At 70.5% G+C, this 14,824-nt stretch overlaps 2 protein-coding genes across 4 annotated transcripts; both read left to right on the forward strand.

Annotated features, from left to right (window-relative positions):
- The first annotated feature begins 1,865 nt into the window (after positions 1 to 1,865).
- TAGLN2 (transgelin 2) lies at positions 1,866 to 5,561 on the forward strand. The gene is made up of 5 exons (XM_080570445.1): positions 1,866 to 2,004; positions 4,307 to 4,503; positions 4,599 to 4,773; positions 4,867 to 4,969; positions 5,073 to 5,561. The coding sequence occupies exons 2-5, from the start codon at positions 4,324 to 4,326 to the stop codon at positions 5,212 to 5,214; spliced, it is 600 nt and encodes a 199-aa protein (XP_080426571.1). The 5' UTR covers positions 1,866 to 2,004; positions 4,307 to 4,323; the 3' UTR covers positions 5,215 to 5,561.
- A 685-nt stretch (positions 5,562 to 6,246) lies between these two features.
- Positions 6,247 to 14,694, forward strand: CFAP45 (cilia and flagella associated protein 45). 3 transcript variants are annotated; one of them, XM_080569903.1, is made up of 12 exons: positions 6,247 to 6,572; positions 6,700 to 6,768; positions 9,159 to 9,295; positions 10,968 to 11,109; positions 11,482 to 11,652; positions 11,858 to 12,036; positions 12,713 to 12,842; positions 13,091 to 13,237; positions 13,320 to 13,433; positions 13,642 to 13,797; positions 13,993 to 14,217; positions 14,411 to 14,694. In XM_080569903.1, exons 1-12 carry the CDS (start codon positions 6,525 to 6,527, stop codon positions 14,666 to 14,668), a joined length of 1,776 nt encoding a protein of 591 aa, XP_080426029.1. In that variant the 5' UTR covers positions 6,247 to 6,524; the 3' UTR covers positions 14,669 to 14,694. The 3 variants fall into 3 exon arrangements, with proteins under 3 accessions (XP_080426029.1, XP_080426030.1, XP_080426031.1); XM_080569904.1 differs by having other exon boundaries at positions 6,247 to 6,527; XM_080569905.1 differs by having other exon boundaries at positions 6,249 to 6,572; positions 13,642 to 13,835; positions 14,411 to 14,678.
- Positions 14,695 to 14,824: the final 130 nt, after the last annotated feature.

Genomic DNA, 14,824 nt, shown 5'->3' on the forward strand with positions numbered 1-14,824 from the left:
CCCCCCCCGTGTCACCCCGTGTCCCCTGCCTCGTCCCCAGCCTTGTCCCCCAGGGGCTGTCCCCCTGCCCCCCAGTGTGCACCCGGGGTCCTGCCCCGTGTCACCCCATGTCACCCCGGGGGTCCTGCCCCCCCCCCCCCGGGGCTTCTGTTCCAGGTCCCCCGCCCCCCCCACGCTGCCCCCAGGTCCTGTCCCCACGTCACCCCGTGTTCCCCCCCTGCCACCCCACCCCTGTCCCTCCAGCATCCTGCCCCTGCGTCACCCCTGTCCCGTTCTCTGTGCCCCCCCCATGTCACCCCAGGCCTGGCCCCTCCCATGGGACTTGTCCCCCCGCCATGGGATTTGTCCCCCCCTGCATCACCCCCCTCCTGCTCTCTGTGTCACTCCTCTGTCACCTTTGTCCTCCCCCTCCATGGGTCCTGCGCCACTGTGTCACCCCCAGGGTCCTGCCGCTGTCACCCCCACACTGTCACCCCAACCCTGCCTCCATTCTTGCACCCCCACATCACCCCCCCCTTGTCCCCACCCCCCCGCCGTGTCACCCTTGTCCCCTGGGTCACCATGTGCCACCTCCTGCCCTTGTCCCCTCACCCCAGTGTCCCCCTGCCACATGCCCGTGTCACCACAGCCGTCCCCTCGGCACGGGAACCCCCACCGGGAATCCCCAGGGGCCACCCATGACTGGGGGGGTGACAAGGGGGGAACCCGGCCATGTGGCACCCATGGGTGCAGCAAGGGCTGTGGCCAGCGCGGGGAGGGGGACACGGTGGGGCAGGTCCCCACCATGACAGCGTCCTCGCCATGGGGGTACCAAGGATGGCGGCACCTCGGTTGGGGGGGGGGGGCTGAGCCCAGGCTGGGTTTTGGGTGCTGGGGGGGGGGGGTGGGGACGCGGGGACGCGGCGGCGGTGGCCCTGCCACCCGTTCCGGAGGCAGGCGGTGGCGTCGCGCCGAGGTTTGTTTGTTGTTTGGGTTGAGCTTCCAAGGAGACGGGACGGGGGCAGGCGCCATCGTCCCTCCCCGCCCCGCCTGGGCCACCGCGGGGCCCGGGGCCGCCGTGTCCCTGCGGGGGCTGCAGCCCCCCAGGGCTGTCCCCCTGCCACCACGGCCAGCCTCTGTCACCACCGTGGCCGCCACCACGGTCCCCTCTGCCACGGCGGTCGGCTTGTGCCCTGACTGCAAGCGTGGCCCTCTGCCATCGTGGCCACCTCGTCCCAAACATGGCCACCCTGTCCCCACCACGGCCACCATGTCCCCACCACGGCCACCATGTCCCCACCACGGCCACGGCCACCCTGTCCCCACCGCAGCCATGTCACAACTTACCACGGCCACCGTCTCCCCACCACAAGCTCCGTATCCTCTGCCACCACAGCCACACTGTCCCCACCACGGCCACCCCACGGCCACCCTGTCCCCACCACGGCCACTCTGTCCCCACCACGGCCACCCCACGGCCACCCTGTCCCCACCACGGCCACTCTGTCCCCACCACGGCCACCCCATGGCCACCCTGTCCCCACCACGGCCACCACAGCCCCCGTGTCCCCTGCCACCGTAGCTCTCCCGTCCCCTTACCACTGCGGCCACCCTGTCCCCACCACAGCCCCCGTGTCCCCACCGCAGCCCCCGTGTCCACGCCGCAGCCCCCGTGTCCGCCACCACCACGACCCCCGTGTCCCTGCCACCGCGGTCCCCCTGTCCCCACCGCAGCCCCCCTCTCCCTATTACACCCCCCCCGTCCCCATTACAGCCCCCCCGTCCCCACCACGGCCACCCCGTGGCCACCCCGGTGCCGGTCCCGGTGCCGGTGCCGGTGCCCCCGGGGCGGGGCGGCGCTGCCCGGGGCGCGGTGGCGGCGCTGCCCCGTTCCCGGCCCTGCGGACCCGCCCCGGGAGCGGGCGGTCCCGGGCCGCCCCCGGCCGCGCTGACATCAGCCGTGAAAAGGGCGCGGGCGGCGGCATCCGCCACTGCCGCACCGGGACCGCGGGATCGGCGCCGCAGGTAGGGGCACCGGGCACCGGGCGGCGGGCGGCGCCCGCGGGCACCGGGCGGCAGGTGGGGCCGGGGATAAGAAGAGATGGGGATGGAGACCGGCACCGGGACCGGCACCGGCTCCGTTGCGCTGTCCCAAAATGGCCGGGGCCGCCCCGTCCCGGTGCCCCCGGGGCTGCCCCGCCCCGCCCGCGGTAACGGCTCCGGGCGCCGCGCCCCGGGGGAGCCGCCGGGACTCGCGGCCGCGCCCGGGAAACGGGACCCGGGTGCGGCTTCCGGCCCCGCCGCCCCGGGGGGGTCGGGGAGGGGGGGGGGGACCGGGGCCGTGCCGGGGCTGTGGCCGCCGAACCGGGGCTGAGCCCCCGTCCCCTCCCCGGTGCTCCCGGTCCCCGCCCCGGTGCCCCCCGCGCCGCGCCCGTGGGGTCCCCCCGGGTGGCCCCGTCCCGTGCCGTGTCCCCTCCCTCCCTGCTGGCCGCGGGGTCCCCGGGGTGGCCGTGTCCCAGCTGAGGGTCCCCTCCCTGCTGGCCCCGGGGGGCGGGGGGGGGGTCTCGGGGGACCCCAGGGTGGCCGTGCCCGGGGGCCGGTCCCCTCCCCGCTGCCCTCGGGGGTCCCCAGGGTGGCCGCGTGCTGCCTGGCAGTCCCCTCCCCGTCGGCCCCGATGGTCCCCTGGAGTCCCCAGGGTGGCCTTGTCCCCTCTGGGCTGGGCAAAGTCCCCTCCGCGCTGGCCCTGGGGGGGGTCTCTGGGGTCACCGGGGCAGCCGCACCCCCCCCGGGACCCCCGCCCTCCTGTGGCCCCCACGGCGGCCGGAGGGTCCCCAGGGTTGCCGCGTCCCAAGGGGCTTTGGGCACGGTCCCCTCCCCGCCACCCCCCGGGGTGCCAAGGGGGTCCCCAAGGCCGGGCGCAGCCCCCGCGGGGTCCCCAGGGCGCCCGCGCCGCAGCTGGGCTGGGTCCGGCCCTCCCTCCCCTCCCGCCTGGGCAAGCCCCAGCTGTGTCGGGAAATCAGCGCTGTCTGCACCAATTTCAGCTCCTCTTTTGTTTCCCAACCCGCTTGGCCCCCGGCCGGGCGCTCCCAGGCCCCGGGGAAGCGACTTTAACCCCCCCGCCGGCGCTGGCTGCGCCCCAGCCCCACGCCCCGACGGCCACGGGGAGCCCGCTTGGCCGCGGGTGGCTCTGGGGCGCCCCGGTGCCTTTGGGGTTCCCTGGTGGCGTCGGGGCGCCCCGGCACTCATCGGTGGTCTCGGGGTGGTCGCGGTGCCGAGGTTTCGCACCGAACCCCGGCTGCTGCCCCGCGTTTTGGGTTGTTTTTTTGATTTTTTTTTTTAACTTTTCATCCTGCTGAGCCAGGGCGGTTTCACCCCTTGGGGACGCGAGCGCCGAAGCTGAGGACACGCGTGTGACGGGGTCCGGGCTGGGCCCACCCTGGGGGAGCAGCGGGTGCCCTCGCCCCCAGAGCAGGAGCGGGTGCAGGGGGCGACGCGTGGCCCCGCGTGCCCATCACGTGGGCGGAGGGCGTCGGGAGCACCCCGGGGTGGGGAGCACCCCGACCGCGCGGCGCTGCTCCGCGCGGCGCCTTGCACAACCGCCCCACGTGGGTGGCACCGGGCGCGGAGATGCTGTCACCGGCACCCACCCGTGGGGGACCACCGGGCTCCGGTTGCTCTGCCGGGGTGGGGACGCAGCCCCCGGGGCGGGGGGGGGGGGGGGGGCAGGATGAGGCCATCGCCCACGCCCCGTGGAGCCGGAGCCCGAGCCCTGCGGGACGGGAGCTGGGCACGGCGTCAGGCTGAGGCGATGGGCGCCGTTCCCGGGGTGGCGTGGGGCTCCCGGGCCGGTCCCGGATCTGGCACCCGTCCCATACAAACGGGGCAAGCTTCGCAAACAAGCTTCGACCGGCAGCGAGCTCCTGCCAAGTCCACGCCTCGGCGGGGCCAAGCCGCTGGGATGAGGATGCTCAGGCAGCCGGGGGGGCCCTCGGGTGGGCACGGCGCGGCAGCACCACGGGGCTTCCCTTCGGCTGCCGTGGGGGGCACCGGGGGAGACCCCAAGGCGCATGGACCGTGCACCCCAGCCCCAGCAGGGAACCGGGAAGGAAGCGGGGAGGGCAGGGCAGCACCCAGGCAGCGCCTGGCACGGGCGATAAGGCTGCGTGCCGGACATCCAGCGAGCCTGGCCGGGCAGGATGCGGCCCCTGCGGCCAGCTCGAGCGCTGCCACGCCGCTGGGAGGTCCCCGTGTCACCCTGCGTCCCCAGGGGGCTGCAGCGCTGCGGGCACAGGGGGACCGGGGCTGACGGGGTTCCCGGTGTCTGCAGACCCCCCAGCCGTCGGCATGGCGAACCGGGGACCGTCGTACGGGCTGAGCCGGGAGGTGCAGCAGAAAATCGACCGGCAGTACGACCCCGAGCTGGAGCAGGTGCTGGTGCGCTGGATGGTGGGGCAGTGCGGCGGCGACGTCCCGCAGCCCGCACCCGGCCGCGACGGCTTCCAGCAGTGGCTCAAGGACGGCACCGTGAGTCCCGGGGAGGGGTGACCGGGTACTGGGGGCAGGGGGGGGGGGAGCGGTGTCACCTCCCCTGACCCCCCCCCGCGTGTCCCCGCCGCCAGGTGCTGTGCCGGCTCATCAACAGCCTGTACCCGCGGGGCCAGGGGCCGGTGGCCAAGATCCAGGCGTCCACCATGGCCTTCAAGCAGATGGAGCAGATCTCGCAGTTCCTGCAGGCGGCTGAGCGCTACGGCATCGCCGCCACCGACATCTTCCAGACCGTTGACCTGTGGGAAGGTGAGGGGCCGGGGGGTGGGGGTGGGGGGGGCCGGGGGGGACACCCCGCTGTCCCCAAGGGGCCGGTGACAACCCCGCGGTGGCACCCGGCAGGGAAGAACATGGCGTGCGTGCAGAGGACCCTGATGAACCTGGGCAGCCTGGCGGTGGCCAAGGGCGACGGGCTCTTCGTGGGAGACCCCAACTGGTTCCCCAAGTAGGTAGAGGGGTTTGTTGGGGGGGGGGCGGGGGGGGTGCGGAGAGGGGGTACTGGGGGGGTTTGGGCACCCAGGGGGCCGTGACACCCGCGGTGCCCGCAGGAAATCCCAGGAGAACCGGCGCGTCTTCTCCGAGGACAAGCTGAAGGAGGGCCAGAACGTCATCGGGCTGCAGATGGGCACCAACCGGGGCGCCTCGCAGGCGGGCATGACGGGCTACGGCATGCCCCGCCAGATCCTCTGAGCCCCCCCCCCAACCCCGCCGCATCCCCCCCCCCCCCCCCAAGCCCCGCCACCGCTGCCCCCCAAGGGCCTCCCGGCGCCGGGGGGGGTCCCCAACCCGCCTCGCCCCCTCCCCGTGGACCAACCGGCTACTGGGGCCGTGCCCCCCGCCCGGGGCCGCGGCTCGCCCGCCTGCCAGTATTTCCAGGACCAAAGTTTCGGTTTTTTATAATTATTATTTTGCTCCGGGGGGGTAGGGGGGGGGGCGGCCGCGCCGGCCCCCTGCCTCCCACCGCTGTGCCTTGGGGGCCGTGCTGGGGAGAGCCCCCCCCCAGCTCGCTCCAATAAATGGCCCCCCTCTTGTTTCCAGCTGGGGTCAGCGTGGTGGGGGCCTGGGGGGGGGGTCTTTTGGGGTGGGGGGAGGGCGGGGATGGGAGGGGGCATGGGGCCAAGACTGACGGGGAGGGGAGACCCCAGGGGGCTGGAGGTGGACCCCGTGGGGGGGGGGGAGACATGGGGGGGGGCTGGGCTCCCCCTGGTGTGTGCCCCTAGGGGTGGGGGGCAGCAGAGCGGTCCCCAATGTGGAGGGGGTCAGAGGGGACCTTGAGCCGGGGGGGAGGGGGGGCACAGCAGAGGGGACCCCAGCCCAGAAAGTAGCAGGGGGGGGACCCTGACCCCAGGGGGTGGTGGAGGGGACCCCGGCCTGGGGGGGACAGCGGGGGGGGGGACCCCAACCCGGGGGGGGGGGGCGCAGCAGAGGGGACCCCAGCCCAGTGGCCGGCGCCCCCCCAGCCTCGCCGCAGCAGCGGGCACGTGGCGGTGCCAACCCACGTGGAGGGGCGGGGCCATGGGCGGGGGGCGGGGCCTCCGCCCGCCGGAGGGGCGGGGCGGGCGCCGCTGACGTCATCCTGGCGCGGCGGGGCCGCGTGGGCGCGGGGCGGGGAGGGGGGGGTCGGGGCGCGCGTGGCTGGAGGGGGACGGAGGGGGCACGGGGTGTGGGGCACGCTGTGCGGGGGGGGCATGCGGGGAGGGGACACGCGTGGGCAGGGGGACACGCAGGGAGGGGGACACGCGGCCGGGGGACACAGCTGGGGACGCGTGGGCGCGCAGGGGACACGCGAGCAGGGGACACGCGGGGACACGGCGACCCACGAACGCGCGTGGGTGTGAGTTCCCCCCCCTCCCCGTGACCGTAGAGGCCGCTCCCGCCGCCCAGAGCGGCCCCCCCCGGCTTCGGCCCCGCCCGCGCGGCGTTACCGGGAGAACGCGGGGGGGACGGGGGGGGGGGGGGGGCCGTTACCGGGGCGACCGGCGGCCGCCGAGCGGAGCGGGATGGTGAGCGCGGGCAGGGCGCCGGGACCCCCCCGGCAACCCCCCCCGGTAATCCCCCCCCTCCCGGTACCCCCATCCCCGGTACCCCCCCACCCCGGTAACCCCCTCCCGGTACCCCCATCCCCGGTATCCCCCACCCCCCCCCCCCCCGGTAACCCTGCTCCTGGCCCCACAGCCCCGCAGCCGGTACCGGAGGAGGGCCCGGAGCACCGAGGTGGATGAGACGCTGTTCGGGGAGAGCCGGGTAACGGCGGGGGGGGGGCACGGCCCCGGGAGGGGGGGGAACGGCTTGGGGCTGGGGACACAAAGCCCCTGGGGACACAAACCCTGGTTTGGGGACACAACCCTTAGTTTGGGGACACAGCCCCAGGGCTGGGGACAAAACGCTGGGGACACAGCTCCTGGTTTGGGGACGCAACCCTGGGCTGGGGGCACAACTTGGGGCTGGGGGCACAAACCCCAATTTGGGGGCACAAAGCCCCTGGGGACACAAATCCTGGGGCTGGGGGCACAAACCCCGGTTTGGGGACACAAAGCCCCTGGGGACACAAATCCTGGGGCTGGGGGCACAAACCCCCTGGTTTGGGGACACCACCCCCGGGCTGGGGACACGGCCGAGCAGGGGCCCTTTCCCCACCGTGGAGCAAAACGCCCCCCCAGCTGCACCGAGGGGGGGGCGGGGGCGCCTTTCGGGGTGTCCTTCGCCCTCCCCGTTGTTTATCGGCTGGGGTTTATGGCGCCCACGCCTTCTGCCCCGTGCTCCTTCCCGGCCCCGCTCTTATCTCCGGAGCCGAGCGGCGGCGTGCCAAAACCCTGGGGCTTTTCGGAGGAGAGGAAGGAAATGGGCCGTGACGTGGGGGATCTGGCGTGGGGCAGGACGGGAGCACGCTGCCAGCGCCACGGCCCCGGGGCGGCTTTACGGCCCGTTGCCTCCGAGCCTGCGGGGCGGCGATATAAAAATGGGGCGGTGGTATAAAAATGCAAGGCTCACGGCGTGGGTTCCCTGAGCCCAACCCCGGCCTCGCCCGAGGAGTTCTCCCGGCCTCGAGGCCAAAAGGGCCGGCGGCGGTGATTGACGCCGTTATCGTTGTTGGCACGGGCGTTTCGGGGCCGAACCCCGTAATTCAACAGCTCCCCGACAGGAGGCTGATTAATGCCGTTGGGAACCCGAGCGCACGCAGCCGGGGCGCCGCCGGCCCTGGGGCCGGAACGGGGCTGAGCCCACCCGGGGGGTGCCCCCGCTCGACTCGGGGTAATGGGAGCCGTAAAATGGAAATTTTGGTGTTTTACAAACGGCGGCGGCGAGATCCCGGGAACCTGCTCAGCACCCAGAGGGGGTTTGTTGCAGCGGGCTCTCGGGCTTTCAAAGCCCAGGGGGTAAAACAGCAGCACGGAGGCACCCCCGGTCTGTGCGCACCTCGGGCTCACTCCTGCGGTTCCTGCAGCCACTGCGGTGCTGCCGCCCGGGCGAGGATTTGGCCGCGGAGCCTGCGCCCGTGGTTGTGCTCTTGGGAGCGGGTCTGGCTTCAGGACGCTGCACCTTGCACCCATCTCCTCCCCGGGCACATCCCGCTGCGTCGCTCCAGGAGGCATCTCCTGCGCCGAAAATTGGGGTCCAGCCCCCGTGGGGGGGGTTTAAGGTCACGGAGACCCACGCGTGCCGCGGGCAGCCGCGTCCCTCCCCAGCCAGAGGTGACGCGTGGGGAGAGGGGCTTCGTGCGCCCGGCTCCGGGGGCGCTTTTACACCCACCCGTGCTCAGGCAAGTGTGGGGCGGGGTCCCCGAGGCACCCCAGAGGTGGGTGACGCTTCACTAGGTGGCACTGTCAGCTCGAGCAAAGGGACCTGTGCCACTCCAGCTGAGCTGGGAGAACTGGTTTGTGGCCAGGGGCCGGCACCGGCTTCGTTCACGCTGCGGAGTCAGACCTTGAGCTGGCCCCTCTGGGACCCTCCTGCGAGTTTGGCTCGGTGTGGGGGCATTTCTGCTCCTCCTGCTCCTGCCATCACCTGCGGCGCTTGGCAGGACAGCGGAGCGGGGCCGTGCCCTGAGCTACCTGAACTGCCCTGGAGCAGAGGCTGCTTGGCCGGGAGGAGAGGAGGCTCGGGGGGCTCCCACCCGTGTCCACTGGTCCCTGCCGGGCGGCGCGGAGGACATCGGGCTCCTGCCAGCGGTGCCCAGCAGCAGGACACGAGGCCCTGGGCAAAACCCAGAGCCCAGGAGGCTCTGCTTGGGCGGCGGGCAGCACTGGGGCCGGTGGGTGATGGAGCCCTGGCACCGGTACCCAGCGGCTGCGGAAGCTCCTCCTGGGCGCTCTCCAAGAGCCATCCAGACGCGGTGCTGGGCAGCGGTGGGACCAGGTGGCCCCCGCGCTGCCTTCCAACCTCAACCATCCCGCGCGTTTTCACCTCTCCCCATGCCCTCGCTGGGCTCCCAGAGCTGGGGCTACCGAGGCACAAAAGCCTCTCCCTTGCCCAAACTCTCGGTGCTGGGGCTGGGCTTTGTCAGGGAGCATCGGGGGCGCTCCCCGACGTGCGTCCCCGCTACCTCCGGGCTGGGACGTGCCCCGGAGCTGGGGACAGAGACGGGCAGGGGCTGGTGGCAGGCAGGCCACAGGGAACGCCGTCCTTCCCCGCAGAGCCTGCGGCAGTCGCGCCCCGGCACCCCCATCGTCATCCTCCGGGATGTGCAGAGCGCCCCGAAAACGGCGTCCGCTGGCGAGCACAAGCCCGAGACCATCCGCCTCATCACCAAGGACTTCGTCCGCGACCTCGTGTAAGTCGGCTGGGTTGCCCCTGGTGAGACACCCGCCCCCTGCACCCACCAAACGCTCCCCCCCGTGCCCAAAATCCCCGTGACGGAGGCGGTGTCACCCTCTGGCTGTGCGCGGCACGGAGCCGTGCGTTTCTCCGCAGGGATGTTTTATAAGCGAGGCTGAACTGTAAGAACCCCAGCCTTAATTACTGCACCTTGTTAAAAGCCTGCAGCACACGGACGAGAATAGTGCCATTATCCCAGCCAAATCTAATTTAGCCTAATTTTGACCTTCCGAAATTTTCCCTGCAGTTGGAGCTGGCTCCACGGCTCGCCTTTGCTTCCTGTTTTCAACCACCGCGTAATGCTCTTACACCCTATAAAACGTGACAGCAGCCCCACAGACGGTTTGGGCTTGGGTTTTATGGAGATTGCCATGGTGCAGAGGCACCGGCTTGGGCTTTCGGGGCTGGTGCCCAATTTTACACGCTTGGCTTCTTTTATGGCTGACCTGACGAAGCCGAGGGCCACTTTCCAGATGTGTGGCACGGCCGCAGCTCCAGCCGGAGCTGTAGGAAACTCTTTGTGCCAGTTTAATTCCTGAAAATCAGGCCCTAGACATCTCAGGTCGGTCACCCAAACAGTGAGACAGCTCAAGCGGTGGTCACTGTGTCATTACATTTATTAGGGCCGTTGTGGCCATTACCCATTCTTTCAAGCGTCCTGGAATCCGATGTTGTGATGCAGCTCTCGAGCGATTATTATGCAGGTATCTGTTCATATTCACCTGGGTGGATGAAAGGTGACACATAATAATAATGACTAAATTCTTAGTCCTGAGCATCTTCAAAGTGCTCCCTGCATTTGGTTAATGCACGCTCCCACACCGCACGCGTCACCATGGTACCTGAGTAATGCGCGGCGTAATTAACTCCTTACAACTCGCGTGGAAAGCAGCCCCGTGTTATTATCCACATTTTTACACATGGGGAAATGGGGGCACCCGGAGCTTCGGCGATTTCCTCTAAGCCACAGCGTGAGTCACGGGCAGGGTTCGTGGCTCGCTGCGTGAGGCCGCTCCGCAGCTGGAGGGGCACCTGCCAGCGCTGGGAGGGGACCCGGCTCCGGCGTTTCCTCCTCTCGTGCCGGGCAAATTCCTGGGGCAGAGGAGCCAAGCCCAGGCTCTGCCGAGTGTCACCAAACAGAGCCAAAAGGCAGCTGCTGCTCCCCAAAGCAGAGGCTTCGAGCCAGCGCTTGGGACCCGCGACGGTCAGGGATGAGCAGGACGGCCCACTGGAAAAGGGGTCGGGGCAGCGGTGACACTTTCCCCACACGGCAGCCGGTCGGGTTGGCCTGAAATATTTCTGGCGTTGCTTGGTGGGGACTGGCCGGGCACGTGCTGGAGGTTTGGGTGTTTTCCCGGGCGGCCCCTGCCCTGCCGCACATCCTGTTCCCCGTGCACCGCCGCCTGCTGCAGCTTTCACTGCACTTTCTGTTCCTCTCTTTCCCCCCCCTGACCGGGAGAATCGGGTCCACGGGGGAAGCCACAGCTCGAGTGCTTCCTGCATTGCTCTGGGGTGACTCCTGCCCCCACACGGCCCGAGCAGGTCCCACTGCCAGGCCAGGAGGGCACAGAGGGGCTGAAGGATGCTCGGTGCCAGCGACAGCCCTTTTCGGTGCCCTTCTCCACCAGCGTCCCCGTGGAGAACCCAGCAGCATCCCTCATCATCGGCCGGGAGGATTTCCAGCGGCTCACAGAAGCATCCCGAGTCCTGAGCAAGGAGGAGCGCGAGGCCAAGCTGGCGGCCCTCAGAGCGGAGAAGGAAGCCGTCCTCGTAGGCATTTCTCATCTTGCAGGCAGGGCTGCGGGCGGGGAGGGATGCACCGAGCCAGAGCCGCTCAGGGACCACCGCCCTCATCCCTGTGCCACCCACATGCTGGCGCACGGGGGGGGGCAGCACAGCTGCAAACCTCAGCTCTCCTCGACCCCCCCCCAGCCCAGGAGGGGCTGCGTGAGGTCCCCAGCTTTGCCTGGTCCCTGGCTGGGGAAGCAATCCCAGCCCGGTCGCATCCCCCAGCTCCCCACACCCTGGGGGCTGCGACGAAGCCTCCGCGCTGCGTTTCTGTCCCCCCCGGTGAGATGGGACCGGGGCGTCCCCCTCCAGAGAGGCGTGGGACGCTCTCAGCTTGCCCCTCTGTCCCCGCAGGAGGCGGTGGGCGAGCGCAAGGCAGCGGCGAAGCAGCGGGCCGCGCTGCAGCGGCAGAAGGGCAAGCTGAGCGACCTGGAGGAGGAGGCGAAGGAGCGGGCCCAGCACCTGCTGCAGCGGGCGAGCAGGATGCGCACGGAGCAGGAGGACGAGATCAAGGAGTTCAGCGAGGTGCCCGTCCTCCCCCAGCACCGCTGACGCCCAGCAGGGGAGAGGTGAAGGGGGCGCCCCCAGACCCTCAGCCGCCCCGTGGCCCGGCTGAGGATGAGCCCTGTGCCCTGCTCTGCGTGACGCCGCCTCCTTCCCTCTTCCACCTCCGCGGCCGCCTGTCCGGCTGTCTGCCCGTCCGTCCCAGGCAGACCTGTTGTCCCCGCAGCTGATCCTCGGGGCCAAGTGCCACATGGTGCGCGACGCGCAGATCCTGGAGAAGCAGCTGGTGGCGAAGGAGCTGGAGGAGGAGGAGAAGCGCCTGGCCGAGATGATGGAGGTGGAGAGGCAGAAGGCCAACGAGATGCAGGAGGAGCTGGAGCGCCGGAGGAAGCAGGAGCTGATCAGGCGAGTGGGGAGGCCCCCCCGTCCTGCTGCCCTCGTGCAGGCGCCGGGAGCTCCTCACCTGGAGTGATGCATCCAGTTCTGGGCTCCCCGGCACAAAAAGGACAGGGGTCTCCTGGAAGGAGGCCAGTGGGGGGCCACAAAGATGATACGGGGCCTGGAGCATCTCCCCTAGGAGGAGAGGCTGAGAGACCTGGGTCTGGTCAGCCTGGAGAAGACTGAGAGAAATGATTTGATTAATGTGTATAAATACCGGAGGTGTGGGAGGCAGAGGGGTTTGGCCAACCTCTTCTCAGTGCTCTGTGGGGACGGGACAAGGGGCGATGGCCACAAAATGGAGCCCAGGAGGTTCCGCACCAACTTCTTTGCGGTGAGGGTGACGGAGCCCTGGGACAGGCTGCCCGGGGAGGCTGTGGGGGCTCCTTCTCTGGAGATATTCAAGGCCCGTCTGGACGCCTGCCTGGGCAGCCTGCTGTAGGGAACCTGCTTTGGCAGGGGGTTGGACCCGATGGTCTCTGGAGGTCCCTTCCAACCCCTACAACTCGGTGTTTCTGTGCTAACCGCTGGCCCCACACCGCGGCTCAACACCCCCAGGCTCCCCGCCCGCCGTCCTCGCCGGTGCCTCTGCTCCAGGGCGTGGGGCTGAGCCGGGGGGACCCCCGGGTGCTTCTCCTTGCAGGGGGAGGCAGGAGCTGGTGAAGCAGATGGAGAAGAACGCGGAGGAGCGGGCGCTGCGAGCCGAGCAGCGGGACCAGGAGATGCGGGAGATGCTGCAGCACCTGGAGCAGCTGAAGCTGGAGGACCTGAAGGTGCGGCGGGCAGAACGCTGCTGGGGGGCACGGGGGGGGCTGGAGGGAGATCTCGCACCTCGTTGGAAGGGTGTCGATACCGGGTGGGTCAGACCCGGGGTGGGGAGACAACAGGCGGCAGAATTAAGGCCCTGGTCTCTTGGGGAGGCTGAAACATCCTCAGAAGTGACCCCGAGCCACCGAGCCCTCCTTCCCCTGAGGGGAGGCTCTTGTCCCACCACCCTTCAGCCCCTCGGCCCCGTTTGCAGGACTTGGAGCGGAGACAGGAGCAACAGAGGAAAATCCAGGCGGAGATTAAACGCATCAACGACGAGAACCGGAGGTGCAAGGAGGAGCAGCTGCGGCAGGAGAGGATGGCAGACGAGAAGATACTCGAGTACCAGAGGCAGAAAATGGTAGTGGGACGGAGCGCGGCGGCACGGGCGCGGGCTCGGCAGGGGCACCGCAGGAGCTGCCCCCTACTTGTGTCCCATGTAGGAGCGGGAGGCCGAGTTTGAAGCTGAGCAGGAGAGGATCCGTCGGGAGAAGGAGAAGGAGATGGCACGCTTGAGGGCCATGCAAGAGAGGGCCCTGGACCACCAGGCAGAGCGGGTGAGCCGCCGCGGGGCGTGCCGCCACGCTGCCTCCCTTCCTCAGCACCACCGCAGCGGGGTGGGCGCTGGAGGTGGGGGATCTGCAGGGCCGCCGCCGCTCCTGGAGCAAGGAGCAGGGCTCTGCAGCGCGGGGCAAGCGGCAGAACCACGGCCGAGTCCTCCCAAGCCTCTGCGGTCCCCCGCTGTCACCGCCGTCCCCTGGGCAGGACGCGCTGAGGGCCAAGCGCAGCCAGGAGGCCGCCGAGCGGGAGTGGCGGCGCAAGGAGAAGGAGGCGGCGCGGCGGAAGGCCGAGCTGGAGGAGCAGCTGAAGCGGAGCCGCCTGGAGCAGATCGCCGCGCGGGAGCACCGCATGGCCGTGCAGGTGCAGCAGGACCGCGACGAGTTCGAGCGGATCCTCAGGTGGTGACGGCAGGCGGTGGCAGGGGACGAGGGGCGGGCGGCGCGGTGGCACGGGGACGGCGGTGAGGGCTCCCGGTGACAAAAAGCCCGTGGCTCGCGCCGGCTGAGCCCACGCGGGTGATCAGAGCACGCAAGGAAGGGGGCTTTTCACCCGCAGGGCCCAGCAGGAGCAAATGGAGAAGGAGAAGGCGGAGGCAGAGCGGAGGGCGGCCCTGCAGCGCGCCCACGCCGGCGACGTCCGGCGCCAGATGCAGGAGTGGCGGCAGCGGCGGGTGCGGGAGCGGGCGGCCGCCTTCGAGGAGTGCCAGCGGCTGCAGGAGGAGGCCCGGCGGCGCAGCCAGCGCATCACCCAGCTCAAGGAGAAGAAGCTGCAGGAGCTCAGGTGCTGCTCCATCAGCGCCTGCTTACTCCCCACTTCCCTACACGTCCCCAGGTCCCGTCCCGACTTCCCACCGTGTCCCGACCCCCTGAGCCACCACCCCGCGGGTTCCTCTCCATCCCCTTCAGACGGGCCCTGCTCCAAGGCCGTGGTCCTGGCGTGGCACGGGGTGCCTGAGGATTTCTTTCCTCCGCAGAGCCGCCGGCATCCCCGAGAAGTACTGCGCCCAGGTGGAGCGGCGGGCCTTGAACAGGGCAGGCGCAGCGCCCGGGCAGGCTCAGCCCCACGAGGAGCACCCACAGGGTGCTGCTCCGCCGGCAGCCGGGGAGTTGGGCTTTGCTTAGGCAGAGGTTTCTACAAAAAGGTGTTTATGGAGCAGCCAGCGTCGTCCGTCCTTCTCTTGCTTCGCACGTGCGGGCCAGGGGCTGGGGTGGTTCAAATGCCCCTTGTCTGATCTGACCCCCCGCCCCCCCACCAGGACAGAGATCGCCCCTTGCCCATCTCCCCACCCCTGCTGGGGGATGCCGGAGTTTGGCCCATGTCCGTGGAGGGGACAGGAGCGTCCCCAGCCCCTGGGCTCTTCCTGGGGGGCTCAGGTGGGTCCCCGTTG

Source organism: Anser brachyrhynchus, assembly GCF_964034855.1.
Source record: "Anser brachyrhynchus genome assembly, chromosome: 28".
NCBI lineage: Eukaryota > Metazoa > Chordata > Aves > Anseriformes > Anatidae > Anser > Anser brachyrhynchus.

Coding starts and splice junctions, on each gene's coding strand:
- TAGLN2 (XM_080570445.1), top strand. CDS start 4,324: ATGGCGAACCGGGGACCGTCGTACGGGCTGAGCCGGGAGGTGCAGCAG. Junction 4,504..4,598: donor AGTGGCTCAAGGACGGCACC/GTGAGTCCCGGG, acceptor CCCCGCCGCCAG/GTGCTGTGCCGGCTCATCAA. Junction 4,774..4,866: donor GACCGTTGACCTGTGGGAAG/GTGAGGGGCCGG, acceptor GGCACCCGGCAG/GGAAGAACATGGCGTGCGTG.
- CFAP45 (XM_080569903.1), top strand. CDS start 6,525: ATGGTGAGCGCGGGCAGGGCGCCGGGACCCCCCCGGCAACCCCCCCCG. Junction 9,296..10,967: donor GACTTCGTCCGCGACCTCGT/GTAAGTCGGCTG, acceptor CTTCTCCACCAG/CGTCCCCGTGGAGAACCCAG. Junction 11,653..11,857: donor AGATCAAGGAGTTCAGCGAG/GTGCCCGTCCTC, acceptor TTGTCCCCGCAG/CTGATCCTCGGGGCCAAGTG.